This window comes from Equus quagga, chromosome 8 (genome assembly GCF_021613505.1).
Source record: "Equus quagga isolate Etosha38 chromosome 8, UCLA_HA_Equagga_1.0, whole genome shotgun sequence".
Classification (NCBI taxonomy): domain Eukaryota; kingdom Metazoa; phylum Chordata; class Mammalia; order Perissodactyla; family Equidae; genus Equus; species Equus quagga.
The window spans coordinates 41,871,555-41,899,260 of NC_060274.1; the positions used below are offsets into that span (position 1 = coordinate 41,871,555).

Below are 27,706 nucleotides of genomic sequence, written 5' to 3' on the forward strand. Positions count from 1 at the left end.
TGTGTGTGTCCCGTTCCTGCACATCACCTGGACAGGAGTGTGCGTGGCCTCCACCTGGCTCTTGGCAGGACAGGTGGGGTAGTGGAGGCAGTTCATGCCCTTGCCCTCCTGGCTGGTGGAAAGAGTTGCCCGTGTAGCAGGGACTCATTAACCCTTGTCGTGTGCTGGGTGCTATTTGGAGTCTGAGGGTGTACCCTGTGGACAGAGCAGCCAGTGATAGGTAGCAGTTGAGTACTTGAGCACGAGGTGCGATGCTGACTCTGCAGTGGAGAGTCCTGTGGGGACAGGAGAACGATGGCTTGTGCATCCTCATGTAGACTGGGGCGTCCACACTGTTGAGGGTTCTTCACTGGCTTGCTGGTGTTGACTCTTGGAGCCGGGGGTTGAGGACGCAGCTCTGTGCTGTCCGTGGCTCCTGGGAGAGAACTGTTTGTCCTAGTCCTGCAGTCCTCTGTCCCTTCCTGAGCCTGCATTTCCGAATGTCCCATCTCCCCACTGTACCCCCAGTTGTCACATCTGGCAGACCCAATGTTATTTTTGCATAATTGTTGGAAATAGCAACTTCTTGAAAAGATTAAATCTAGTTTTATTTGTTTAACTTCTTCATTATTCATAGGTAACTTTTTTTTTTTTTTTTTTTTTTGCTGAGGAAGATTGGCCCTGAGATAACATCTGTTGCCAGTCTTCCTCTTTTTCCTTGAGGAAGATTGTCACTGAGCTAACATTTGTGCCAGTCTTCTTGTATTTTGTATGTGGGTCGCTGCCACAGCATGGCTGATGCCAAGTGGTGTAGGTCCACATCCTGGAACTGAACCTGGGCCGCTGAAGTGGAGTGCACCCAACTTAACCACTAGACCATGGGATTGGCTCCTTCTTTTTTTTTTTCAAATTAAAAAAATGCTATTTATTCAAACCATACTCCCAGGACTTTGACTTTCATAGATGGAGAGACGTTTGTTTTGGTACACTTTGAAATTTCCCACTTCAAATAAGATTGCTTTATTCACTTAATTTCAAGCAAAAGCATGACAAATAGATACTAATTTCTAAAGCTTGCTGCATTGTCCCCAGTGCTGGGAGCCCATGTGGCCAGTGGTGGACATGGTTCCCTTGGCAGAGGCAGCGTAGCTCCACCAGCCCCTTTCTTTCTGAACGTCTGCTCTCCTGCTTGCCCTCCCTGTGGCCCTGAGCCTTTTTGCTAAGTGCGTGATTTTGAAGCGTCAGGCCTTCCTGCGAGCTGCAGTGGGTGGGCTGGCGCCCATGGGCAGGAACCAGAGCGGGTGGAGCACGCACAGTTCTGATGAGAGGAGACTTCAGTTCCCCGGTCTGTGAGGCCGTTCAGAGTCTGACCTACACACTCTCACACTTGTCCGCAGGCCCTGTGCTCAGCTCGGCTCTGAGTTCACCATGGGGGCTTGTGCAGAAGACTGCAGGGCAGGGCCGGCTGCGGAGGAGTCAGGGGCTGGTTGGGGGGCAAGCAGAGGCCCAGCGCGTGCCAAGGAAGGGTGACACGGCCGCACATGCAGGTGGGCTTGGCTCCATCACAGCAGCGCATCCCCGAGAAAGCCTGGGAGTCAGCTGGATGGAGTGCTGTGCTCTGACATAGAAGGTGGCCATAGCCTGGGGGCCTGGGTGGGTGTGGCAGCAGTGTGTCCATCTGGGACCTTAGCCCACCTGATTGGCTCCCCCATTGCTAGGGGCTGCCAGCTCTGGGCCCTTAGTATCTCACTCTGTGACATGGGGATGGCAGTAGAAGCTGATATTCGTGAAGCACTGGGAGCAGGGCCTCGCACACACTAGGCTCAATTGAAGCCTTTGTTCTTAAAACAGGAGAGGCTGGAGAAGCCAAGGGGCTGGTCAGCAGGGCTAGTCTCATCAATTCTAAGGCCAGCGGGCCAGGACCAGGGAGGGAGGAGCTCTGCAGGGTTGAGAGAGTGAGTGCTTGAGGGTCTGTGGTGAGGGCTAGAGAGGGGCAGAGCTGGACCAGCTGGCCATGAGGACCCATCTGAGGCAGGGCCGCTGGCTGAGGCCATATCTGCAGCAGTGCTGGCCCTGGTGGGTGTGGTGGGTCCAGGGCTGCCATGGGCTGGACCAGGAGAAGGAGCACTGAGGAGGGATGGAGAGAGGCCTGCACTGGACCGGACACGGGGCATCTGCAGGTTCGAGGTGCCCTTGACTCTCAGGGGCTCCACGCCTCCCAGGGCTTGCTGGTTCCAGGTTGTGAGTGTGACATGGCCTGGAAGACAGCCGGTGTGTGCCTTGGACAGGCCCCCTCATTCTTCCCACCGCGGCCTGGTGCCGATGGTCGCATTTCAGCCTCGTTTTTCCATCCTTTTCCCTGGAGCTGGAATCCACTGTCTCAGTCGCGCCTTCGCGGTCCTCTGAGTGAAGGCAGAGGGGACCGCTCAGGAGGAAGGGGGCCTGACCTTGGGCTTCCTCCCGTCCTTACTGCTGTCCAGCGGGGCCTGCCTGGGGAGACGAAGTGTCCTCGTGCCCCGTCCTGCCCAGACCTGGAGTGCCTGTGGGTGGGGACGGGGGAGCAGGCTTGCCTGCCTCAGTGGGACTTCAAATTGCAGCTCATGGGGCTGTGAAGTCATGTTCTGTGAGGTGTGAACAGAAGGAACAGAATAGACTTGAATAACATCCTCCTGCATCAGGTGTCATCAGGGTTCAGCCGTGTGTCTGGGGGCCGGAATGTAAACATGTTCTTAATTTGCCGCCTGAGCAAAGGTTCTGAAGGCCCCGCCTCCTCGCAGGAGCACGTCCGCTGTGGAGTGGAAGCCCCTCACAGGGCGCTGAGAATAGAGCCAGGAGCGGGGCTGAGGGGAGGCTGCGGGTGTGTGGTTGTCGCATTTGCCTAAATGGTTTAAACCCCGCAGCCCAGTGGCTCAGGCACAGTGTGGTCATCGGGCAGAGCGTTGCCCACATTAGGACTGACCGTCCATGGTGCTGGGTGGCCACCCCTCCTCCTGCTATCTTTCTGTGCGTACCGAGGTTTGCTCCGTGTGTTGTCCTGGCTCACTCCTTGGCTTCTCTTCTCTGCAGAGCACAGGTTTCTTGCTCCACATTTGCACAGCATTCCCGATTCCGCTTTGTGGCCTCGCCACAGTGTTGGGGGCCTTCATGAGATTCAGCTCATGCTGCGAACAGCCCTTCTTGCCATGGCTTCCAGGATGCTCACGCTCACCATTGCTGCAGAGTCGCTTTCTGAAACAGCGTCCCTGTTGTTTGTAGCTGTGTGGACAGCGTGCTTTGAGGATGTTCCAACAACCAACAACCCACTGGGCCACGTTTGACTAATTGTGGGTCACGTTCTGGGGGAATTTTCCATTGTTCACATCAGATCAGCTTTTCTCTGTATTATGACATTATTTTTCATGCTGTATTTTTTCTGTGGATAAATATATGTATGTATATTTTGCTCATGAAAAAGAACTGAAAGAACCCAAATTAACAATAAAAAAAAGTAGGCCATCAGTCTTTAGAATAACGGACAACCCTCCTTAAAATTCATGTTTCTGCTCCTCTAAGAGCTCACAGCAAGGTCCTCTCCACACTGGTCCATGTGATCGTCACTGTTCAGCTGTGAGGTGTATTCCATCCAACACATTTGTAGGATCAGGTATTTAGCATCCAGTGAGGAGGATCTTAATACCCCATGGCCAGTGGTCACAGCTCCCTCACCAGGTGTGATCCAGGCGGTGCGCCGCCCCTTTCTTGAAGAATGTTATTTTGCAAGTAACAAAATAGCTCGCTCAATCTTAAATGATACAGGGAATTTATTGGCTCACATATTCAGAAAAACCAGAGGGAAGGAGATAGGGAGAGGGAGAGAGAGGGAGGAAGGCCCAGGGCTGGTTTGATCCAATGACTCCATTCTGCCACCTGTGACCCCTTTCTCTCTGGGTTCTCTCCCTGCCCATATGGGCCGGCCCCTGCCCAAGGCTGGCCTCCCTTGGAGGGGCCCAAAGACATCAGCAGCCCAGCCGTACATCCACCTGCCACATCCACGACCACCTATCATGTCCACCCACCACGTCCACCCACCATGTCCACGTCCATCCACCACGTCTGTGTCCACCCACCATGTCCACATCCACCCACCATGTCTGCGTCCACCCACCACGTCCATGTCCTCCCACCACATTCATGACCACCCACCACGTCCACCCACCACATCTACGTGCACCTCACGTCCAGAGAGGGGAGGATGCCTCTCTGGCCTCTCCCTCAAAGGGACCCAAACGCTTCCTTCTCAGAGGCCCCAGCAAACCTGGCCTGTCAGCCAGAGTCCCTCAGGGAAGTGGCACGTCGCTACGAAGGTATCCATGTGTTCCTCCTGTGTAGAAAGGCGGTTTCAGTCTCTGTTGGAGTGTGAAATGCCCCGGGCAGGGGAGGAGAGAACATGGGAGCCCACCAGGACACACTTTCTCTCTTCTCCTCAGGATTCCTCACAACTTCCCCACTGCCCAATTCCAGGCTGCCCCTACATTCGGGTGTTTATTACGGCAGCCCCTACTCCTAGGCTCCGACCCCTGTCTTCGCTTTCTGTTGCTTCCTCGCAGTGGCCTGGGCTCAGTAGGTCAGCAGTCAGGCATGGCCGGCTGGCTCCCTGCTCCAGCATCATGAGGCCGGTGGGCTTTGTGGGGGCTTTGGGAAGGAGCCCCCACAGGCCATCAGCAGAATCCTGTTCTGGGTGGTTGCAGGACTGTCACCCTGGCTCCCAGAGGCTACTCTCTGGTCTGGCACGTGGCCCCCTCCATCTCCAGCCTAGCCCCGCATGTCGAATCTTGCTTCCCCTTTGCCACCAGCCAGGAAACAACTCGAGCTTTTCCAGGCCCAGTGTGATTGGATCAGGTTCGCCCAGTAGGCCTTTCTGGGTCTCTCACAGTCAGCTGATTGGTGAGCTGAATCACGTCTGCAAAATCCCTTGGTCATGGAATGCAGCATGATTTTGGGAGAGGTGTCTCATCGTGGTCCCTGGCCTAGGCATTAGGGGGAGAAATCGTGGGGACCATTTCATGCCCATCACAAGTATACTAACTACGTGTTAGTTTATCATTTTTTAGATTTCTCTATACATGTCTAACCAAAGGTAAAAGAGTTTTTGGTGTTTTGAGAAAAATTTTAAGGGTCATGGGACAATGATCATTTTTCCTGTAGGTTGTTAAGGTCGTTTTGCATGCCTTCAGCCTGTGTGGTCACTGCCACAGTCCTGCAGTACCACGTAAAGCCAGGCCTGCCTGTGTTGGACACTGATTCGGATCCTTTTGCATCCTGGAGGACATTAGCCCAGCCCTGCAAGACCTGCCACTTAGCTGGCACCATCACTGAGTCTTCAGAAGGCCACTTCCCTGTTCTGTGAAGCCAGCTGCTTCAGACGGTGGGCCATGGTAGGACCAGTGAATCGTATCAGCGTGTGCCCATTGCTGCACTCACTTGCTGAGAAATGGCGGAGGATTAAGACGTTCTGTGCGTCTGTGGTGGGAATTTCACAGAAGCACCTGGGTGGGAAAGGCAGACCTGTTATCCATGGTTTTTCCTCCAGTGAAAAGAGCGCTGCCCTTTCTATGATGGATGTGTTCTGATGTGATCACCCTGCCACCAGGCCACAAGAGTGAGGTTGGGGACATGACGTGGCCATTTGGGGGAGGCCTTATGGCTTTGTGCTGTGTCAGCTTGCCCAGGATGAACGCCATCTCCCAGAATTCCCTTCTCTATGTTTCTCGTTAGGAGACGGGTGCTGTATGGGGGGCTCAGTCTCTGCTGATGGCCGATTGGGCACTCAGCGGTGGCCGTAGCCAGGTCAGCCTTGCTGAGTGATGTCCCTGTTGCTGAGTCCATGCATCACCTCCGTCCCTACCACTATGGCCACTTCATTCTTGAGCCCATTGGGGGCTCACAGGGCTGGCTAGAGAAAGAAGCTGACTGGTATCCACAGAACAGGTCATCCTACCCACTTGATTATTAAAATCTCTGCTGAGGTCCCCCTTTGGTGGACATTCATGTGGGGCATAAATATCTCCATGTTTTTGCCTATGTAAAGAGGTCAGTCTGCGTCCCTCCCACAGATTCCTTGTCACCAGTGTTCCAATCGTGTTCCTTCCAAAGTCCCTGAACATCGAGCCAACCCATCAGCCGCAGCCATGGATCCTTATATAGTCGCACGTCTGCCATTTCCCCTTCCAGGCACAGTGCACAGCCGGGTGCACTGGGAGGAGTCCCAGAGAGGGGCAGCAGTGCTGCAGCCACCCACTTCTGGGGGCTGCGTGTCATAGAGCACCATCCACAAAGCAGGCTCGAGTCTTCTCTTCCTCTGTCAGCTGATTGGAGGGAACTCCCCAGGAGGCCACAGTGCAGGCTGGGAGAGAGCAGGCCGTGTAGCAGGAGTGGGGACCATGGGCATTCGGGCTACTTCTTCATGTAACTTACTTGTGCCTTCAGGGCCTGCTCAGGCCTGATCATGTATGTACCCCTTCCTTTTGATGAAGGAGCATGCTGTGCACGCCCAACTTTGTGGCTTGGTGGGTCAGATATCACCAGCTCATGATGGTCACCTCAGGCCTCCTGCCAACCTGGTGGCCTGTGGTCAAGTGTTTGGTCTCTACTAAGGCCCAGTAGCAGGCCAAGAGCTGTTTCTCAGCAGGAGAGTAGTTGTCTCCAGAGAATGACGGCACTTGTTCCAAACTCTGTTCTGGGGTCTGAGCTGCGGTTCACATATCAGGGCAGCCAGCAGCTCCAGCGGCTCCCACCCGCCCTCGAACTCACGCAGTGGTGGGAGCCGCTGAAACACCTGTGCAAGGCTGTGGTCTCCGCATCTGCTGACAGAGCTCGCAGTGCTTGGGGCAGGCGGTGGGGAGGGGAGACGGGTGTCAAGAGGGGTGAGCAGGAACAAGCTGGATCCTGTGATCTGAGCTGGCTGGAACCCACGTCTCCCTTCTCACATCGTGGGGTTCCGGCAGGCGCAGCTGGAGCTGGAGTCTTGGAGCTGAGCACACAGCTAGCTGGGGTCAGGAGACGAGGGCCCAGGAGACAAGGGCGCAGGAGAGGGGTGACTAAGTTCTGCAAAGCCATAGCCTCCTTTATTGTTATAGGCCCACATCACGTACCCCACCTTGCTCTCGTAGCCAGGCAAGGCAATGTTCTGACGTGTGTGTTAAATGGGGCCCTGTGAGGCTGGGTGGGGTCAGCAGGTCCTGGAGTTTCTGAAAGATCTGATACCTGAACAAAAGTCTGAGTGCTGTTGGCGGGTTGGGGGGGGGGGGGGGGGGGCGGAATCAGTTCTTGGGGGCAGCCAAGCGCCCACTCCATGGGGGGAAAGCAGTGCTTTCTGGCTGCTTGGTGATGTAACCTGAGGCAATGTGATGCTCAAGAAAACCATAGGTTACTCTAAGACCCAGATGCTGGCAGTCTGTTGGCACTCTTATTTCAGAGAGTGTAGCGTAGCGCTGGCACTCAGCGGGCAGGAAACAAATCCGTAAGTGTTGAATGAATGAGTCTGTGGCTCAATAAATAACCATCTATAAATAACTGATTGTGTGAGCCGTTACAGTTTGCCTTGTTTGGTCTTGAATCAATAGAGCTCAAAGGGAGCACTGGGCCCACAGAATGCACATGATGGTTTGTACAGCCCGGATGCGAAATTGCCATGGGAACTGGCCATCATTTGGTCATTTGGACCCACACAAGTGGGAATGCGGGTTCAGCCTGGTAGGCCTCAAGCGTTCGGTGCCACTGAGCCTTGCGTGGGTACCCTACCCGGGTCCTGGCAGGCCCTTCCCCTGGCATTGCAGACCTGGCTCCAGGTAACCTCCTCTGCAGCCGCCATGCTCCCCAGGCAGGCTCACCTGGCCTTGGCCAGTGGCCCTCCACTCACCGCCTCCTGAGAGACTTTTGTTCTGTTTTCGTCTTCCCGCAGCACCAGGGGCCAGGCCCCACTCACAGCACTCCCTGCCGGGCGCCTGAAGCTCATGGCCAGGAGGAGCTCCTCCAGTGCTTGCTGAATGAATGAATGAATGACCTGCATGTGCCTCAGCAGGGGGGTGGGGGATGCGAGTCTCAGGGCCTACATCCATGTCTTATCTTGGAGATAAGACCGGGAGGGAAGTGAGATAGACCAGGTCAATAAGACCTTTGGGCCTGGCCCCAACGCAGAACAGCTCTTGTTTCTGAGAAGATCAGAGGAGGCCAGTGTTTCAGCGAAACACAACATTGTTGGGCCCTGGGGAACTGAGAACTTGGACCCAGGTCCATAACCACCACTGCGTGAGCTGGAGCAGCCGCTCGGTGTCCTGGTCCATAGGACGAGTGGTGTGGCCTGGAGGTGTCTGGGATGTGTCTCCTTACCTATAGAGCGGGGATAGTAATGATCCCGGCCTCACAGCAGGGAGGGTTAGAGGGACGACCGCGTAGACGGCCCAGGGCAACCTGGCTGGGCCGGGGTCTCATCAGTGTTTTCTGTAAGGTCCCTGTGGCCCTTATTTTCATTTTTATTTCTAATTTCGGGAGTGTGGATCTAAAAAGAACTTCTGACTTTTATCCATGAAATCATTTGTTGAATATTGCAAAATGCATTTAAGCAGACTTAAAATAAAATTTCTAATCATGTAACAAATATTATATTAAACCTGTGTGAAGAAAATGATAAAATTTAGTTAAAGGAGGTAAAAGAAGACACAAATAAGTGGGAATTCTTACCATTTCTGAGGCAAAAGGATTAGATATTATGAAAATGTCAAGTTAATCTGTTCAGTTAATTTCAGTGCCAGTCACAGTTGCAGTGGAGGGGCAGAGCAGGTCTCGCTCCTTTTCATTTAAAGACATCAGTTTGTTTTTTAGATTTTGTCAGTTATTTCACCTAGGAGATTAAATATAGGAAAACAAGCAATGAATTTGGGTGGAGGCTGAATAGTGGGTGGGAATCTAACAGTATTCGGGTTGCTCTGCACATTGTGTAATGTGAATGATTTACTGTGAACAGGAACAGCTTTGTAATAAGATGCTACTTTTAGGGGGCCAGGCTTGTGGCTGAGGGGTTAAAGTTTTGCCACTCTGCTTCAGCAGCCTGGGTTCGCAGGTTCAGATCCCGGGCACACACCTACTCCACTCATCAGCCATGCTGTGGAGGCATCCCACATACAAAGTGGAGGAAGATTGGCACAGATGTTAGCTCAGGGCGAATCTTCCTCAAAAAAACAAAAAAAAACAAAGAGGAAGATTGGCAATGGATGTTAGCTCAGGGCAAATCTTCCTCACCGAAAACAAAAAGATGCTACTTTTAAAATAATGTTTTGTTGTTCAGTGTTTTCCAGGGTGCCTGACGATCCAGATTCGCACCGTCCTGTGTATTTTCATAGTGGTCTTAATCTATTCTGTGGCCCAAGGATGTGTGGTGAGTATCTCTGACTAGCAGCAAGGGCTGGGTATGGCAAGAGAGTGAGGTGCAGGATGGGGTGGGACAGGCATAACAGGATGGAGCTGGGGCAGGAGCAACAGGGTGGAGGTGGGGCATGAGTAACAGGACAGAGCTGGGGCTGGAGTAACAGGGTGGACGTGGGGTAAGAGTAGCACCCACAGAGAGCCATGCTGGAGGGCTTGGCCCAGGGATGGGGAGGAGACAAGGGAGTCAGAGGCAGGCCTGGGGGTGCCCAAGGAAGCCAGGGGAGGGGCTTCATCCAGCAGAGGAAATGCAGTCTCCTCCTGGTAAAGGAAGCCCTGCCCCTTCATAGTGTGCAGAGGACAGAAGCTGGGGCAGAGTAATAGGACTGAGATAAAGCAGGAGTAACAGGGTGGAGCTGGGCTAGGAGTGAAATGGTGGACCTGGGGTGGCAGTAACAGGATAGAGGTGGGGCAGGAGTAACAGGATGGAGATGGGCAGGAATAACAAGGTGGAAGTGGGGCAGGAGTAACAGGATGGAGATGGGGTGGGAATAGCAGTGTGAAGCTGGGGCAGGAGTAACAAGGTGGAGCTGGGGCAGGAGTAATAGGATAGAGTTGGGGTGGGAGTGACAGGCTGGAGGTAAGGCAGGAGTAGAAGAATGGAAGTGGGGCAGGAATAACAGGATGGAGCTGGGGCAGGAGTAAGAGGATGGAGGTAGGGTGTGAGTAACAGGATGGAAGTGGGGTGTGAGTAATAGAATGGAGGTGGGGTGGGAGTAACAGGATGGAGTTGGTAGAGGAGTAACAGGATGGAGGTGGGGTGTGAGTAACAGGATGGAAGAGGGGTGTGAGTAACAGGATGGAAGGCAGGTGTGAGTAATAGGATGGAACTGGTGCAGGAGTAACAGGATGGAGCTGGTGCAGGAGTAACAGGTGGAGGTGGTTTGGGAGTTACAGGATGGTGGTAGGGCAGGAGTAAAAGAATGGAAGTGGGATGGGAATAACAGGAGGGAGCTGGTGCGGGGGTAACAGGATGGAAGTGGAGCGTGAGTAATAGAATGGAGGCGGGATGAGAGTAACAGGGTGGAGGTGGTGCAGAAGTATGCAGGTAGGGTGGGAGTAACATGGTGGTAGTGGGGTAGGAGTAACAGAGTGGAGGAGGGGTGAGAGTAACAGGATGGAACTGACAGGTTTTCGGGAGGCTGGCAGGTGTCTCGTGGCCCTGACTTAGGTCCTGGGGCCCCTGCTCCCCTTCTGGCAGTGAGGGGCCTGGAAGGCTCTGAGCACATGGGAGTGTCGCAGGCCCTGCTGGTGGCACTTGGGCAAGTGGGTCGGAGCAGGAGGCTGCAGGGGATTTCGGGAGAATGGCCGGCTGCCTATCCTGAGCGGGGCCTCTTCCACATTTCTTGCCCCTCCATCCTCTTCCAGGTGGGCTGTCTGCCCTGGGCCTGGAGCTCCAGTCCCAATGGGTCTCTGGTGTTCCTGTCGTCCGGCGGCCGGAGCCCAGTGCTGCCTGCCCCGCCCTGCGAGTCTGCACCCCACGCCCTGCTCTGTGGCCTGGTGGGCACCCTCCCGCTGGCCATATTCCTGCGGGTCTCTTCCTTGCCCAAAATGATCCTGCTCTCCGTGCTCACGGCGTCCTACATCCTGGTCCTGGAGCTCAGCGGGTACACCAAGGCCGTGGGGTAGGTGCGCTGCTTCTGCCAGAACAGACCCGAGTGGATGTTGTGGACGTTGTGCGTAGCACTGTGTGGTCCAGTTTGCTGATCAGAAAGCTCATTGGTTCCGTGGTTTCTCCATTTCAGCCCACCTTCCAGCAAGGCCTGGGTTTCCCGCTGAGGTGTGGCTCCCAGCCTGGCTCAGTCCCAGGCGCTGCTGTGGGTGTCACGTCTGAGGGGCGCTCTGTGGACCGGTCTCATGTTCGATGACAAAGTCTTCACACTGACGTGGGTTTTCTTCCTCATCTTCCCCAAGGGGCGGCACTGTCTCTGGGCGCAGCTTCGAGCCGATTGTGGCCATCCTGCTGTTCTCGTGCACGCTGGCCCTGCACGCCCGGCAGGTGGACGTCAAGCTGCGGCTGGACTACCTCTGGGCTGTGCAGGCAAGATGAGCCCTTTCTGCTTCCTTCGAGGGGTTGACAAAGGCGCCCCTTGGGAGTGGTGTCAGGTGGGGGCTCCCTGACGGAGCCCAGCTGGTTGTGTGCGCTGGCACTGTGGGCAGACTAGGAGTGGGAGAGGGAGCGGGGCGGTGGGCAGGCCGCAGGGACAGCTTGATGAACCCCGTCTGATCGTCGTCGTTTGGCAGTTATGCGAGCATTGAGCTCCCCGTTGCCAGAGGTGTTCCAGCAGAGGGGTGCGGCCTCCGCTGGGCTGGATGTGACACTGGGTCTCACAGTCCACCCCAGATTTAGTAGGTGTGTAGTTGGGGGCAGGAATCCATATTTTTAACGCGTACGCTGGGAAATTCTGACACGAGAGCTGTGAGGGAGGCTGAGGAATAGCGGACACGTGAGCTGCCGCCGGCCTTGACACCCAAGGAGGCAGGCGATGACCGCCAGAGGTTTGCCCTGCTCACCTGCCGTGTAGAGGCACACAGGACGTAGCCCAAGTCCGCTTTGGGGCCCAGCCCAGGCCACGTGGTGTGTGTCTCTGTGTGTCCCCTCTGTGTCCCCGGCTCTGGGAGCTGAGGCCGTCTGGCTTTCTGGCCCAGGCTGCTGGGGTTCAAACTTCATCCCCTTACCTTGCAAACTTCTTGACCCTGAGCAAACGGCTTCCCCTTGGTTTCCAGATCTAAAAATGGGGAGGGGCGTGCAGTAGGATGGAGGCTGATGAATGTTAGCTTGAGAGTCAATTTTTGACACATGAAGAAGCGGGATTTAATTCTAATTAGTCCTCACAGCAGCCCTGCCCAGGAGGTGGGATTACAGATGGGAAATGGGGCACAGACGTAACGCACCCGGGGCCAGAGGCAGGATGACAAGGGGTCCGTGCAGGTCTGTGGCAGGCGGAAGCGTCCTCATACCAGGGGCCCCAGCATGCAGCCCGGGGCCCAGGCCCGCAACTAACACCAGACAGCCACAGCCCACAGGGCACGAGGAGAAGCCAGTGACCGTACACAGGTGGCCAGGTGCACCCATTGTCACCCCACAGTCTCTCCCAGCAGCAGGACAGGCTCAGACGTGCCTGCTTGGGGTGGGGGCCGGGCTCCTCCTGTGCTGCCTGACAGCATCCTTGCTCCAGGAAGATGGACGAAGCCTGTTGATGTGACATCCACGTTCCTGGGGCTGAGTGGGCAGCAGGTGGGCAGTCAGTGACCGAGGCCTTGATTAGCTGCTTCGGGCAGGCAGGCAGGCATTGAGCCTGGAGTTAGGGGGTCCTGGTCCCGAATCTCAGCTACTCACTCCGGGTCTGTGTGACTGCTCTTTGGCCAGCGGTAAATTGAGATTATGACCCTAATGCAGTGTGTGAGCGTGTTGGTCAGGTTCTTGGAGAGACAGCCAATCCGATATAGAAGGAGATAGAAGAGGAAATGTGTTACAAGGATTGGCTCTCGCAGTCAGGGAGACCGAGAAGTCCCGCCATCTGCAGTTTGCAATCAGAAGCCCAGGAAAGCTGAGGGTGCAGTTCAGTCTGAGTCCAACGGTCAGAGAATCAGGAGCCCTGATGTCCAGGGGCAGGGGAGGATGGACGTCCCAGCTCAGGCGGAGAGCGAATTTTCCCATCCACGACTTTTATGTTCTATTTGGGCCCCGATGGATTGGATGATGTCTGCCCACACCAGGAGTGCGATCTGCTTTACTCAGTCCACCAATTTGTATGCTAATCTCTCCAGACCCACCCAGAAATGATGTGCACCAGCCTTCTGGGCATCCCTTAGCCCAGTCGGGTTGACACAGAACATTTACCATTGCGTGAGCAATAATTGCAGCTTCCTTCTCCACCTGCTCGGCCGTAGGCCTGGCGCACAGCAGGTGCTCAGCAGACCTGAGCAGCCGTCAGACAGTGTTACCACAGCTGACAGTCCCACTCTTTTGGGCAAATGACCACTCTGACAAAAACCACAGAAATTGTTGTTTTCCCTCTAGTTTAATTAACCTGGAAAAGACAGAAGCCAACCAAGTAGGTTTCTGTTAGCACATGAGAGCAAGTTGTATATTCAAGGTCATGAGGAAAGAAAATGCATGTGCCTGTGTGTGTGTGTATTCCATGTGTATATGTCTATCTATCTGTATGCATACCTGTATCTGTCTATGTGCCTATATGCAGACACGGATGTGCTAGGAGAAAATCATAGTTCATTTATTCTTTAGTTATATAACAGCTTTACTGAGCTATAATTCACATCCCACACAATTCATCCATATAAAGTATGCAGTGCAGTGGTTTTTACTGTATTCACAGAGCTGTGCGACCATTACCACAGTCAATCAGGGAACCCATCCCCGTTAACAGGTGCTCCCAATTTCTCCCCACCCCCAGCCCTAAGCGACCACTAGTCTACTTTCTGCCCCTGTGGATTTGCCTGTCTCATTTATTTTTCAACGTGTATGCTAAGTCAGTGCCTGTTCTGGGCAAACCCCACCCGGTGTGCGGCCAGGGGGCACCCTGATGCTAGGAGCCTGCAGCCCAGCGCTGTCTTCACCTGGACTCTGGATTCCAGGCGAGCGGGGGCTGCTGAGGTCTGAGCTCGTGGCCCCCTCTCCCTGGGTCAAGGACACCCGGGTGGGCCTCCCCCTTCCCGTCACAGACTCTGGTGCAGCCATGCACATGGGAACATCCCCTCCCCTCAAGGGATGTGGGCTGCCACAGTCATCACTCCTGAGAGCCCACTGCTCTCCCATGAAGCCCCCAGGGCTCCTTGAGGCCTCCTGGATGCTTGAGAGTCACCTGGAGGGGCTGGTGTTGAGGGACGGGGACAGGCCTGTGGCAGGAAGGGGACCTTCGCAGAGCCCGCAGGTGGGAAAGGTGGCAAGGAGATGGTTGAGGGGTCAGAGCCTCGATCCTCTGTGGGCGGGGCTGATTGACTGCCTCAGAGGCAGGGTGGCAGGATCCCATCCTGGTCTCCAAAGGCGGCCTGGCAGTGGCGTGAGACAGAGCCAGGGCCGGCGGAGGCCCCCTGGAGGGAGCACCCACAGTCACAAAGGCTGCCAGGAGGGTGCCTTGGAAGTGGCCCTGGGGGCCCAGCCATAGTTGGCCATCAGGCAAGGCGGCCGCAGTGGAGGTGAGAGTGGTCTCAGGTACAGATCACTCAGTCTGGGTAGAGGGCAGAGGGCACGCTCCAGTCGGGTGAGGTCAAGAGAGCTGGCAGCGCTTGGAGCATCTGAAAGGGGGCTGGGTGTAGGGCGACCCCAGGCTGGTGCCATGCGTGGGCCACCACAGTGGAGTGTCCCTACCCTGAACTTCGAGGCAAGGTGGGCTACCAGACAGGATTCACAAACTTCAGCCAAGGGACACGGCCAGCCTGCAGCAACCATGCCAGGAGGGACCCAGCATGCTCTTCTCCCTCACTCTCTACTCCTGCTGGCCCCCCAGACTGGCTGAAACCAACCGGAGGCTGGCGGCAAGGGGCCTGTTGGTGAAGTCTTCGGATGGGCCCCAATCAGAGCAGATGCCAGTGGAAGAGACCAGCACACACACTGGTTCCTGGACTGGAGTCTGGACGCCACAGTTTGCCACAGCCGCACTAAGTCACGGAGAGCAGCCTCTTTGTGGCTGGCTGTGCTCAGGACCTTGGTCTTGTCTGGCTCTGGCTGGCTATCCAGGGCCGCCAGGCTGGCTGGTCCCTGAGATTTGTCCACTCCGCCACCAGCTGGCCCCTCAGGTTTAAAGACTTTCACTTATGATTACCTGCTCAGGGCTTGAGAAGAATGGACTCAGGATGAGCCAGGAAGAGCTGGACCGGCCCGGAGGTACGCAAGACTCAGGTTTCCGACTTGGTGACTTGGTGCCCTGCACCTTCTGCTCACAGGGGCGCCTGCGGCCCTGGCCATTGGCTCTTGGGTAGGCCTTTTCTCTTATCTGGGTTGGCAAGGGCTGTTCTTGGCATTGGTGTTTCTTTAAATGGCATTAAGCACAACGGTTGACCGACCCTGCCCTGGGATTCTCCACCACCGACATGCCTCGCCACACCCGGCCCCACCGTGAGGCGAGCTTTCCAGCGAGGTCAGTGCGAGAGAGCACGTGTGTGTCACAGGGGAAGGGCGCTGACACGGAGCACGCTGACATGTTTTCCCAAGGATGTATAACAGGAAACGCTGCCTCACTTTCCTGTAAACCCAGCAAAACAAGGACCTTTCTAGACTTTGCTTGTTTGCCCTCTGGATGTTTAAGCATGTTGTGCAGACATCAGAGGGCCTCAAACTATTGCAAAATCGCCAGGCCAAAGACTTGCAGGGTTAATCATTTATTGAGACCAGGCTGGTCGTACGAACCTACAGAAACAGACCAGCTTTTCCCTCGCGACGACGTGTTAGCTTCCTGATCTGTAGCTGCTGAATGCTCTGTTCCCATGAGATGTTTTCCTTTGAACTCAGGAGATCGTCGCCATGCTATTGTGATGTTATAATTTTGATTATAATAAAACAACTTCTTTCTCTAGAAGGAAGTACTTAATCCGGGGGTCATTCCCATTTGTGCAGCTGCCCTCTGGCGTCCAGAGGGTCGGCTGGCACCGATGGAGCTCCCGGGGTTGGAGCCCCACTAGAGGCCTGTGCCTCCTCCACCCACGTTCCCTCTCTGTTCTCCTCTCCTGTGACGGTAACACGGTCCCCAGGCGTGTCGGGAAGTTCTTGCTACACAGCCGAGGCCCTGCCAGCCCAGGATGGGTGAGCTCCCTGGTGCCTCAGGGACCTGCTCTTGCCGGATGGGGGAAGGTCCGGAGGAGTAGCATCGTGAAGGCACGGAGTCCCTGCGGGGTGCTGGGAACAGCTGCAAATCTGTGTTGCACAACCTACCTCGTTTCACACCCGAGACTTCACATGACCTGGTGATGGAGGCCTTCTCTGAGGGCTCAGTCTGTGTTGGGAGAAGGACCCAGGGACACCTGTATGTGGAAGGAGAGCACCAGCGGGCCGGGAGCGTGGGCTGGGCCCTCCGTGGGGAGCGGGCGATGGATCCAACCCTCCCGCCGTGCATGGAGGGGAGGAGGCTGTCTTCCACCCCCGAGCCTGAGTGGCTCTCCCGCAGACCTCGGTTCACACGCAGCCTGACGAGCTTCCATCCCGCTGCAGGGCGCCACTGCGTCCTCGTCCCGTCTATGGAAATTTCCACCTCACTTCCTTCCTGGTTCAAAAGGAGTGAAAGAAACCCTGGTAACCTGAGTTTTGTGACTGGAAAATGAACCTCCTGCTTTAAGGCCCCGGAGGCCATCTGAAGCCACAGCCCCTCCCAGCCCAATCTCCCTTGTGGGCTGCCCACTTTTCATTTTGCTGTGTGTAGGTGCCGTGGAAATTCCCAATTTTCTGCAATCACAAAATTTACAATCACTCAGACACGTGTTTTTAAGCTCAGTTAATGGGGTGACACGGCCAACTTGGCCAGGCTGGGGGTGTGGGAAGAGGGAGCTGGAGTTTGGGCCTCTGCAGGCCTTTCGCCCCATGGCTGCCCCCGAGCGGGACCTCTCCCTGTCCACAGTGGGGGTGTGACCCAGGCGGGCAGCACGGCGCTGGCATCTCCCCCTCGGCCCTGGCATCTCCTCCTCGGCGCTGGGGCCTCCTCCTGCCTCAGCCTCACCTCGTGGAGGTGCGTCAGTGTGGACCCTGCCCACGGGCTGCTGTTGGTCAAGGGAGGGGAAGAGAGAAGTCTCTGGAATGAATAAAAGAATATGAAATAGAATGCTGTGGGGACCCCGGCAAAGCTGTGCAATCTGGAAAGGAGCCATTTGCTCTAACCAAGGACTGAGGAGGGCTTCCTGGAGGAGGGGGCATCTGACGTGGTCTTTCCACTCTAGCAGGAAATGCTGACTTTTCTCTGAAAAGGGTAATTCTTGGGCTTAGCTATCTGACATTTTAGCCTAGACTGGAAATTCAGATACTGAAGCTGAGTTGATCAACTGCCAGTGCATCCTGCCCCTGACCTTGTGTTGGTGTAAATATAAACTCAAGGCTGGGAAGGAGGGATCTCATTATTCTGTTCAGGGAGCTTTCAGAGCGAGTGGGCTCTGTCTTCCTAGCCTCAGTTTCCCTCAGTGCACCATGAGAGGTGGCGGGCGTGGAGCAGGTGACAACACATCTCCCGCTGCAGCCTCACAGCCTCACCTCCATCACAAGCTCTCTTTACCTTTAACATAGCATCCCCGTCTCGTCCTGTATGAAACACGGAGCACATCTGTGCCTCAGTTTACCACTTGGGCCTCGCCCTAAGATGTGAGGCCTAGCCAAGCAGCTGCCCTGGGTGAGGTGTCCTTAGGAGTCAAGTCTCCGTCGTCCCAACACAGAGCTGCCCCTCCTGCTCGCCGTGCTGATCCTGCCTTTCCGTCTGGGTGGCGGGGTTGGAAATCACCATGTGTCTGGGCTTCCTGTGTGCTCGCCAGTGTGTGGACCCCTGGCCTGTGACTGGGTGCTGTCCCCCGGCTGCCACGTCGCGGTGGCCTCATGTACACTGAGGACCGTGAGCTGGGGGGAAACACATGCAAGAAGGTTTGTTGTCTGCTCCTTCTCTGGAGAGAGCGGGGCAACAGGATGCTGAGTCTTTATAGAGAACCATGCACGTGCACTTTCCCTGTCACTCGCACACATACACGCTTACACACATACACTCACAAATTCATACATGCTTGCACTCACATATACTCTTACACACACGCTTGCACAGGCACTCCCCAGGGCAGTACAGAAGACACACGTACGTATGCCCATAGATCCTAACTGCAGTCTTTGAACGTTCACTCCCTCAATTTCTAATAAACATCAGGGACGACATTTACATCAGATTCTTCGTGCTTAAACTTAAGTTGTCACCTTGTAGCATAAGTATGTAAAACACGTATGTCCAAAACAGGCCTCAGCTGGACTGTATTCTGATTTGGGGAGGTGTGGGACTCTGTCCTTGGTTCCGAGCTGAGGGAAGAGATGCCGACCTGTGAGCAGGCAGAGGGGCCAGGATAGTGGTGTGGGTTGAGAGCGGTCAGTGGTCACGTTGGTAGGACTTGACAAGTTGGAAGTGCTGAGCTGGGGGTTGGGGGGCCAAAGCACTGAGCTGTCGAGAGGAAAGTCTCTGCACGGTCAGCCTGTCGTGCAGTGTAGCATCCTCATGTGGAGGCTCGAGGGGCAGCTGGGGGAGATGCAGTCTAACAGTTCATAATTACGCATGCTCGGGTGCCTGCCCTGGGGGCCTAGGCCCTACCCTGCACCTTGCCCGGCTCTTCTCTCTCTCTGGTCATTTCCCTTTGTGGCTATGGTCCTGCAGTTTGGGAAGGGCATGAAGCTGAGAGCTGGCACCAGAGTGACCCCCATCAGGCCCAGGATCCAAGCTAATCTTGGCATGCTGGATTGATAGACCACACTGAGCACAGTAAAACTGAGGACGAATTCTGCTTTTAAAAAAGCGCAGTCCTGGGGCTGGCTCCCTGGCTGAGTGGTTAAGCTCACAGCTCCGCTGTGGTGACCCAGGGTTTCCCTGGTTCGAATCCTGGGTGTGGACATGGCACCGCTCATCAAGCCATGCTGGGGCGGCATCCCACATGCCACAACCAGAAGGACTGCAACTGAAAATATACAACTGTGTACCGGGGAGCTTTGGGGAGAAAAAGGAAAAATAAAATCTTTTAAAAAAACACAGTCCTTTGCAAGTGCAAGACAGAGGCAGCCAACTTGGTGATGGCTCCCGGAGAGAGGCCTGGGCAGGCTGGCTGGGAGCCCTGCACTGGGCTCAAACCCTGATCCAGGCCAGCGTCCTGCCTTCTGGGCTCCACTCTGGCCATCCCAGCATGAGGGCGTGAGGCCGGGTTAGCTGTAAACCGGTGGGTGCCCCGGCTGTGAGGTGTCTGGGAAGGTGGTGGCTGCTCAAGGAGCTGATCTAGACAGACCCATTAATCACCTAGGAGGCAGGATGGCCTGCTAAAACCACCTCTTGAAATGCTGATGTTTGGGGGAAAAGCCTTCAGACTAGCCTGGGGAGACTTTGCTGGTATCAGGGCTCACTGCAGACAAGGGTGGAGACGGGTCATGCACCCCCGGAGATTTGGGGGGAGGGGAAGCTGGTAATGGGATGGGTACGTGTTAGGGACCTAACCTGCAAAGAGGGAAGGTGAGGGGAAAAGCAGGAAAATCCCTGAGTTGGTCCTTTAGAATCGCTGTCTGCACCCGGCATCCTGGGGGTCAGGCTCGGTTGTGCTGCAGCAGCAAACGCTCGGGAACGGCAGCATCCATCACTGGTCTGCCGGGCTGTATTCCTCTATGCGTTGCGTGCCCAGTGCAGTTCAGTGAGGGGACCATGTCACTGCATCCTTCGGGGGCCAGGCTGGTGGACACGAGCGTCCTCGACCGCCATGGCCCAGGGAGGGGGTGATGGCTGTGGCCCAGAAGTGATACATGTGCCTCCCTCATGTGGCCTTGGACAAGCCAGGCATGTGGTCTCACCCATCTCCCCAGGGGTGGCTTGTGCAGTCCCCTTGGTCCCTGGAGTTGAGGAAGCCAGATAGTGGGGAACATCAGGAAGGTCTGCCCCAGAGCCCTTGGGGGCCAGGGGGACACTGCCAGTGCTGGGCATGGGGTCTGACTCCACTTCCCCTCTTGCTGCACCCTCCTGACACCGAGTGGGGCTCCTCTGGACAAGTGTGCCCCATGCGGCCTGATCGGCCTGGTCCACCTGAGTCTCCATACTGTCACCTCTGCAGGGTGGCTGCTTGAAGACGTGCGCCGTAGTTAATCCACCTGCTCGGCTGCTCACATTGGTGAGACACATCTCACAGAGTACCTTATTCTCCAGTGAAAATCAGTTATCAAAGGGATGCAACATGGAGTGAGTCAGCCACAAAGTTAGAGACTAAGTTCTTTTACCCTGGGGGCTGATGACCCTCTGTGTCAGGCGCTGTGTGTGCTTGGGAAAGTTCCTTTCCGTCTCTGCGCTTCCCGAGAAGGAGGTGTGTTTTCTGTCAGTCAGTTCTCAGCCTATCAGTAGTGATGCTGTGGGTAAGAATGCCTGAGGCTCTCTCCTGGGCCCCTGCTACTTGTGCTGAGTCCCCACGGACATTTCCCCGACTGGAGCCTGTGCTGTGGCTGGACCGCCCTTGTGGTCCTTACTGTGACCCCAGGACGCACCACAGCAAAAGCCATCCGGGAGCCTTGAGGAACGAGGTTTATTCACAGACCATGGAGGGTACACAGCACTCCCAGGGCCACACAGCGAGGTCCCAGGTAGAGAGAGAGAGTGCGGACCTGGGGTTCTGCCTTTACTGGGGTCAAAGGGAGGGGTCTAGGATTTCTGGGGCTCGCTCTTTTTTGGCGAACTTGTAAGAGCAGGAAGGGAAAAGTGGGGTCATCGAGTGGTCATTTGTCTAGGTCACCTGGGACTTCCTGAAAGGGGAGCTTCGTGAGCGGGCAGCTGACACCTTTCCTAGCTGTGAAGCTGGTAGCTGGGTTGTATGTTGATTTGAGAGGGATGTCTTCGAAGTGTATGCCTTGGTCATCGAAAGCTGGTTGTCAGGCACTTACACTACAAGGTGGTCCCCAGAGCCAGGTGCCCTCAGAGACAGGTGCATGCACCTGAAAGGCACAGGAGACAGTGGAAGGGGATTTTGGAAGAAGACATCTGTGATGATTAGTCTATGTGTCAACTTGACTGGATCATGAAGTGTCCAGATGTTTGTCCAAGCATCATTCTAAGGGTGTCTGGGAGGGTGTTTCTGGGTAAGATTGACATTTGAATTCGTGGACTCAGTGAAGCACATTGCCCTCCTTAATATGGTGGGCCTCATCCAATCAGTTGAGGGTCTGATAGAACAAAAGGTGGAGGAAGGAGGATTCGGCCCCTCCTGCCTGAGCTCCAGCTGGGACATTCTCTTCTGCCCCGCTGTGCTGCCAATTCTGGTCTTCAGGATAAACTGAGTTACACCACTGGCTCTCCTGGGGCTCCTTGCAGACAGCAGATGGCAGGGCTTATCAGCCTCCATAATTGTGTGAGTGAATTCCTCATAATAAATATCTTCCTATATATCTATGTATGTCCCGTGGGTTCTTTTTCTCTGGAGAATCCTGAATAATACAGCGTCAGAAGGTCTCTATCTAGTCAGTGTTCTGAAAATTAAGAAATGCACTTGCCTAATATTTGAAGGATGAGCTGGCAGTGGTGGTCTGGCTCTGGCCAGATGTCACGTCCAGGATGGAGGATGGAGGCAGGGACGTGACTTCCCAGGCAGGGTGAGGCTGGCACCACTCTTACTCAGCTGTTCATTTTGAGTGAGCACATCCTCGATTCCAGGCGCTAGGTCAGGGTCTGCTGGTTGGGCGGTTAGACTGAAAACCCTGTGCAGCACTTTGCAGAGGTCACTGTGAGAGTCACCGCACAGTGGCTCACAGGTCCCCTGATGTCAACATAGCAGGCAGTTGTCAGATTATGCTATTTTTTGTTCTGTTCTGTTTACCAAAGACAACTGCCCTCAGGCCTCAAGCCCTTCTCAGAAGCCACGTAACTGTCAATAGATGCACCTGGTAAATAATTTCTGACTCGTAGGCTCCCATAATCTGTCCCTTAAAGTCAGAGGTCAGATTTTGGACATGTGAGAAGGGAAAAATCTTTTGAAAGAAACTCTGCCGTAGAAAGAACATTTTGAAAATGGATGTTGGATGTGTCTCTGTCATGTGGTTTTGTTGGCAGGAATAATGTATGTCACCCACAGCAACTCTTTCTTACTGGTACTTAGAGTTTCCTGGCTGGTTGGAAAATCATAAAAAAAGGGAATTTCCATAGACTTTTATCTTCTTTGTTAAAAATATCACAGTACAACTTATTCAGCTTGATTCGTAAGAAGATAGACATTTATCAGTCAAATTTCAACACACACCTTTGTATCTGTGGATGATTAAAAAATAGATGATGATTTAGGAAGAGAGCTAATCTGATGGCCAATAAATCTAGGTAAGTTGTAAATAAATTGAAATAAGCAAAACTTAGAACCAAAGCTTTTCATCATGAAGCAATAAACCAAGATTCTTTTTAAAAAGTTGAAGCATATTCAATTACATTTATTTTATTAAAATATTATTAACAGTATTTTGGAGAGAGAAAAATTTTTGTGCCGTTAATAAATATAAAACTGTTAGATTCAATGCAGTCCCAATCAGAATCCCAGTGGCATTTTTCGTGAAAATAGAACAAAGAACCTTGACATTTATATGGACCAACAAAAGGACCTCGAATAGCAAAGAAATCCTAAGAAAAAAGAACAAAGCTGGAGCCATCACACTCAAGCTTCCTGTCTGCAGAGCCCGTGCTGGTCTGCGCTGGATCTTGTAGCTCCTGGGCTCCTTCTCTCGTCCTCACCTGCTGCCTCTGCACTCGCCTTAAGGAGCAAGATGAAGCTTCTCGTGTGGTCAGTCTCCTTGAAAACTGACTGCCCCTGGGGACCTCTTGGGGTTGTTTGCCCTGGAGGAGGCCCAGGAGCCACGTCCCTCATCCTAACGTCGCTGTCCCCTGTGCTCACAGGCGTCCTCATGTGGCCCGAGGCCCCCTCACAGCTACCTTTGGGAATCTCCACTTCTCGCTTTGAGCTGGCAGAATCACTATGTGACATCAGCATCAGGTCACCAACCAGCTCAACTGTTGATGTTATAATGACACCACAAAGAGGCAACACTTCCCCAGGCTTACTAGGTAGCACGCCCTCTCCTCACCCCTTGATAAGTAGGAATGGCGGCTCTAAAAATGGGTATTTTATACCCATTTTATGAAGAGGAAACCAAAGCATGTCACCGGCCACAAAGTGGAACACAAACCAGGCATGCTGGCCTCCAGGCCGTGGCTTTTGGTGGCCAGGTCACAGGCCATCAACGAGGCATCTGTGTGCCACTGTTATGACATTCAGGAGTCTGGTGTCCCCGTAACGCTGACACACACCCGGAGATGTTCCCCGAGCTGTGCTCCTTCTACAGGTGGGCTTTGTGCCATGTGTGGAAGCCAGGGTGAGTGAACAATGGTGATCCCTGAGTGAACAGCAGCGACGCTGGTGGCTTCTCTTTATGAGGGTTGGTGCCCAAGCACTGTCTGCTGTTGGCACTTTGCCAGCAGTGCCCCGTGAGCCCTCACAGTCTCCAGTGAGTGGGGCCATCACTGTTGGTTTCGTTGGTCTCCGCAAGGCCTTGGAGCTCAGAGCTCAGCCAGCTGGGACTCGGACCGCGTCTGCCATCTGCTGTGCCGTGTCCTCCTGGTTGGACCCACTGGGCTCCAGCCCCTGCTCCAGGGAGTCAGCACCGGGCTGAACTCCTGTGGTGCTGGATCTGCTCCCCACCCCCAGCTCCCCACAGGTTTCTACTTGTCTCAGCGCCCACAGACTGAGTCCTGGTGGAGGTGGAGAGGTTCTAGAGGGAATGGGAGCTTAGGGAGCGTGCGCCGCCTGGCTTCAGGCACTCTGAGTGGGGCGGTGGGCGGCAGAGCCACGAGTGCTCTGGGGACACATTGGAGGCTGCCTGGGGGCTGGTGTGACCTGGAGCGGGCATGAGTGTTGGCTAGAGCTGCTGCGGGCATCTGGTCCTCAGAAGGTGGCCGGGGGCAGACCCTGGAAATGAAGGTGAAGCCCCCACATTGTCTGTCCTTTGAAAATTCCAGCTGATCGGTGTGGTGACTTATCCAGAAAGTCGTGGATCCTCTAGGCCCTGTAAGGATCTGGTGACTGCCTGGTGGGGGATAGAGAAGAGCCTGGCGTGGCCCAGCAGCGCAGCTGGAGTTTAGTTTGGATGATTAGAAAGAAGCATGTGTTAAATTAGGAGAAATGAGTCTTGTTAAAGGTGGTAAGGCAGCCGTCATTCAGGGCCATTGTCATAGGTGTGGGGGCCACTGCAGCAGGGGAGAGAAATGGGGCTCTGCCCTGAATACAACTAGGGCAAGTGGGGATTGATAGCCAAGGAGCAGGATGGGGGTCAGTGGATGGATAATTACTAACAGGAGACATCAGGGGTGAGGGGTGTTCTGGCTAAACCCACCTAACAGGATTCTTGCTGGAAGCCAGGCTGGGGTGATCAGACATCATCTGGGGGTGGGTGGGGGATGAGGACCCCGATCAGACATCTGGGGTGATCAGATATCAAGGACGGGGTGTCTGGTTACACCGACTGAGCAGGGCTTTTGCTAAAATGGGACAGTGCAGAGATGCACACGGACACCCCAAAGTCAGGGCCCGGTTGGGAAGAGGGTTCAGAGTCTGTGCAGGAGAGAATCTGTCACGCGGGAGCTGAGTGAGCGAAGGAAGCAAGAATGGGTGGGCGAGTGACTAACAGAGGGTCCACCGTCCGCAGGCAGAGGAGGAGCGAGACGACATGGAGCGGGTGAAGCTGGACAATAAGAGGATTCTCTTCAATCTCCTGCCAGCCCACGTCGCCCAGCATTTCCTCATGTCCAACCCCCGGAACATGGTGAGCATGTGGCCCACATGGCACCTGCTTCTGGCGCTGAGACCCAGCAGGGTGCCAAGCCAGGTGGGCCTATCGAGGTCACAGGCCTGCAGCTAGAGGTCCCACCCAGAATGACCCTTCCATTACTTCTCTTTACTTAAAATTGCAGAGTGGCCATTTCTGAATCCTTGGCCACACCAAGGGTGAGTGGGCCCCTCTGCCCACCCCAAGGTCAGGTCAGGGCTGGGCAACCAGGAGGCTCCTGGGGCATCAGGTTGACAGGCACCCCAGAATTAGTGTGTCCTCCCCTTTGATCCCGGGAGAGAGCATCGCACCCACATCTGTGAGGAAAGAGAGTGGCTTCAGTGCCTTCTGGGAGGGTCAGAACTTCCTAATTGCCGTGTTCTGCTGAATGAGCTCGTGGACCAGCACAGAGCAGGACTTAGAAATTTCGAGTCAAAGCTAAAGAGGCTCGGTCAGCTGTTCAGGTCCTGGAGGCACAACCCCAAGTTTCAGCTTGACTGGCTTTGGCCTGCAGTAGCTTCCAGGGCTCATTTTTCATCCGGCTAGACCTTGGGGCCGAGCACAGTGCATTATTTTCCTTAAACCCTGTGTCTGTATCTGCGCCCCCCTCACCTTGCTCTGCCCAAGAGATGGACACTGGCCACAGGGGGCTCTGCACTGACCTGTGAGCTGAACGACCCCCCAGTGTCCTAGAGCCCTCGGAGCCCCTCCTCATCTGTACCACAGGGTCCCAGCGCCAGCCCTGAATGCTGCTAGGCCGTCCCTCGGGCTGGCGGCTGACCTGACCTTTGACCCCCAGGACCTCTACTACCAGTCGTACTCGCAGGTGGGCGTCATGTTCGCCTCCATCCCCAACTTCAACGACTTCTACATCGAGCTGGATGGCAACAACATGGGGGTGGAGTGCCTGCGCCTCCTGAATGAGATCATTGCCGACTTCGACGAGGTAAGGGCCCCCTCGCCATCTCGGCCCCCTCAGGATGGTGCAGGATGAGAACGACCCTCCCCTAACCACGTCCTGGATGGTGCCAACAATGCATCCTGCACCCCACAATGGGACATCGAGAAAGCACGGGCATTTTGTCTTCTTGGGAATCCCAACCCCCTGTGACAGTCAAAGAAGCGTCTTTGCCGTAGGACACTGGGGAGGACTGTGGGGCAGGTGCTGGGCTCCGGAGGTGGGTGCTGGCACCTGTTCCCTACCTTGTAAATGCCGGGCTTGGGCTGGGTGGCCTCATCTCCAGGATGGGCGGCTGGCCAGTCTTACTTCCCTCTCACTGGGGCCCGTTCTCCTCCTGGCTGACGGTAAGCTCAGCTCCTGGAGGGTGGGGATGGGGCTTGCACGTTCCCCTTGGCACCTCTTTCAAAGGCCTTTGCTGAGGCCCCTGAGGCCTGCATTTCTCATTCAGCCCCAGACCTTGTCTCGTGCCCACATCAAAGAATTCACACTGCGTTCTAGAACATGCTCCTCCATTCTGTGGTTGCTCCTCTGGCTCACCACTGCAGTGACTTGTCTAAAATGTAATGTAACGTTTAACAGTTTTGTGTTTTAAACAAAGCTCATGGACAAAGACTTTTACAAGGACCTGGAGAAGATCAAGACCATTGGGAGCACCTATATGGCCGCGGTGGGATTGGCGCCCACAGCTGGGGCCAAGGTGAGTGCTGTCCAGGGGAGCCCTGCTCAAGGACTGGGTCCCAGCTCTGTCCCCGACTGCCCGGGGAACCTAGACAGGCTCCTGACTCTGGGTCTCGGTTTGCCCTCTGCATTGGGTTAGGGCTGCGGCCTGTAGGTGATCTTGTCAGTGACCAGCTCTCTCCAGACACAATCTCCTATGGAAAGTCAACACAAAGGCCAGTCACAGAGCTGCCCCCTTCCCCACCATCCCTACCCTTCCCTGCTGGCCCCCCATCCTGCCAGCCTGGTTCCACTGAGTGTTCCCCTTTCTGATGCAGAATTGTGAATAAAGTCCTCAGGTTGCCCCAAAAGAAAAGGCAGAAAAAGAGAGAAAGATGTGAAAAAATATGTAATGAATGGACAACAGTTATAAATATGGTAGATACTAATCCAGCTGTATCAATGATCACTTTAAATGTGAATGGTAAATACACCAGTTAAAAGACAGAGACCGACAGAGTGGCTAAAAAACAAGACCCAGCTGGGTTTTCTACAAGAAACACACGTTAAAGACACAGATACGTTAAAAATAAGAAGATGTAGAAAGAGATACCATGCTAGCACTAATAAAAAAAATTCATGTAGCTATCTTAACTTCAGCCAAAGCAAACCTCAGATCAAGGAAAATTATCAGAGATAAAAAACGACATTACATAAAGTTGTCAGTTCTCCAGGAAGACATAACAATCTTTAACCTTTATGTACTTAACAACAGAGCATCAAAACACATGATGCAAAAACTGATAGAACTACAAGGAGAAATAGATGAATCCACTACTATAGTGGGAGACTTCAGCACCCGTCTCTCAGTGAGTGGAGGATCCAGCAGGCTGAGAATCAGGAAAGATGGTTGAACTGAACAGCACCATCAATCAACTGGAAATAATTGACTCTATAGAAAGTCTATCAACAACAATAGATCACACTTCTTCTGAAGCTCAGATGGATCATTTACCAAGCTAGACCACATTCTGGGCCATAAAACACACCTTCATGAATTTGAAAGAATGTTCTCAGGCTAGAATGGAATGAAATTATAAATCAATAATAGGAAATAATTGGAACATTCCAAAATACTTGTAGAT

The 27,706-nt window shown here is 54.4% G+C and overlaps 1 protein-coding gene across 1 annotated transcript in view; it reads left to right on the forward strand.

The window, feature by feature from the left end:
• ADCY1 (adenylate cyclase 1) overlaps positions 1-27,706 on the forward strand; it is a 140,860-nt gene that overhangs the window by 97,857 nt on the left and 15,297 nt on the right. The window contains exons 12-17 of the mRNA XM_046670080.1: positions 9,302-9,391; positions 10,807-11,063; positions 11,353-11,479; positions 24,824-24,940; positions 25,743-25,889; positions 26,503-26,601. Of these exons, the coding sequence (XP_046526036.1) occupies positions 9,302-9,391; positions 10,807-11,063; positions 11,353-11,479; positions 24,824-24,940; positions 25,743-25,889; positions 26,503-26,601 (837 nt within the window). The remainder of the gene's footprint in view (positions 1-9,301; positions 9,392-10,806; positions 11,064-11,352; positions 11,480-24,823; positions 24,941-25,742; positions 25,890-26,502; positions 26,602-27,706) is intronic.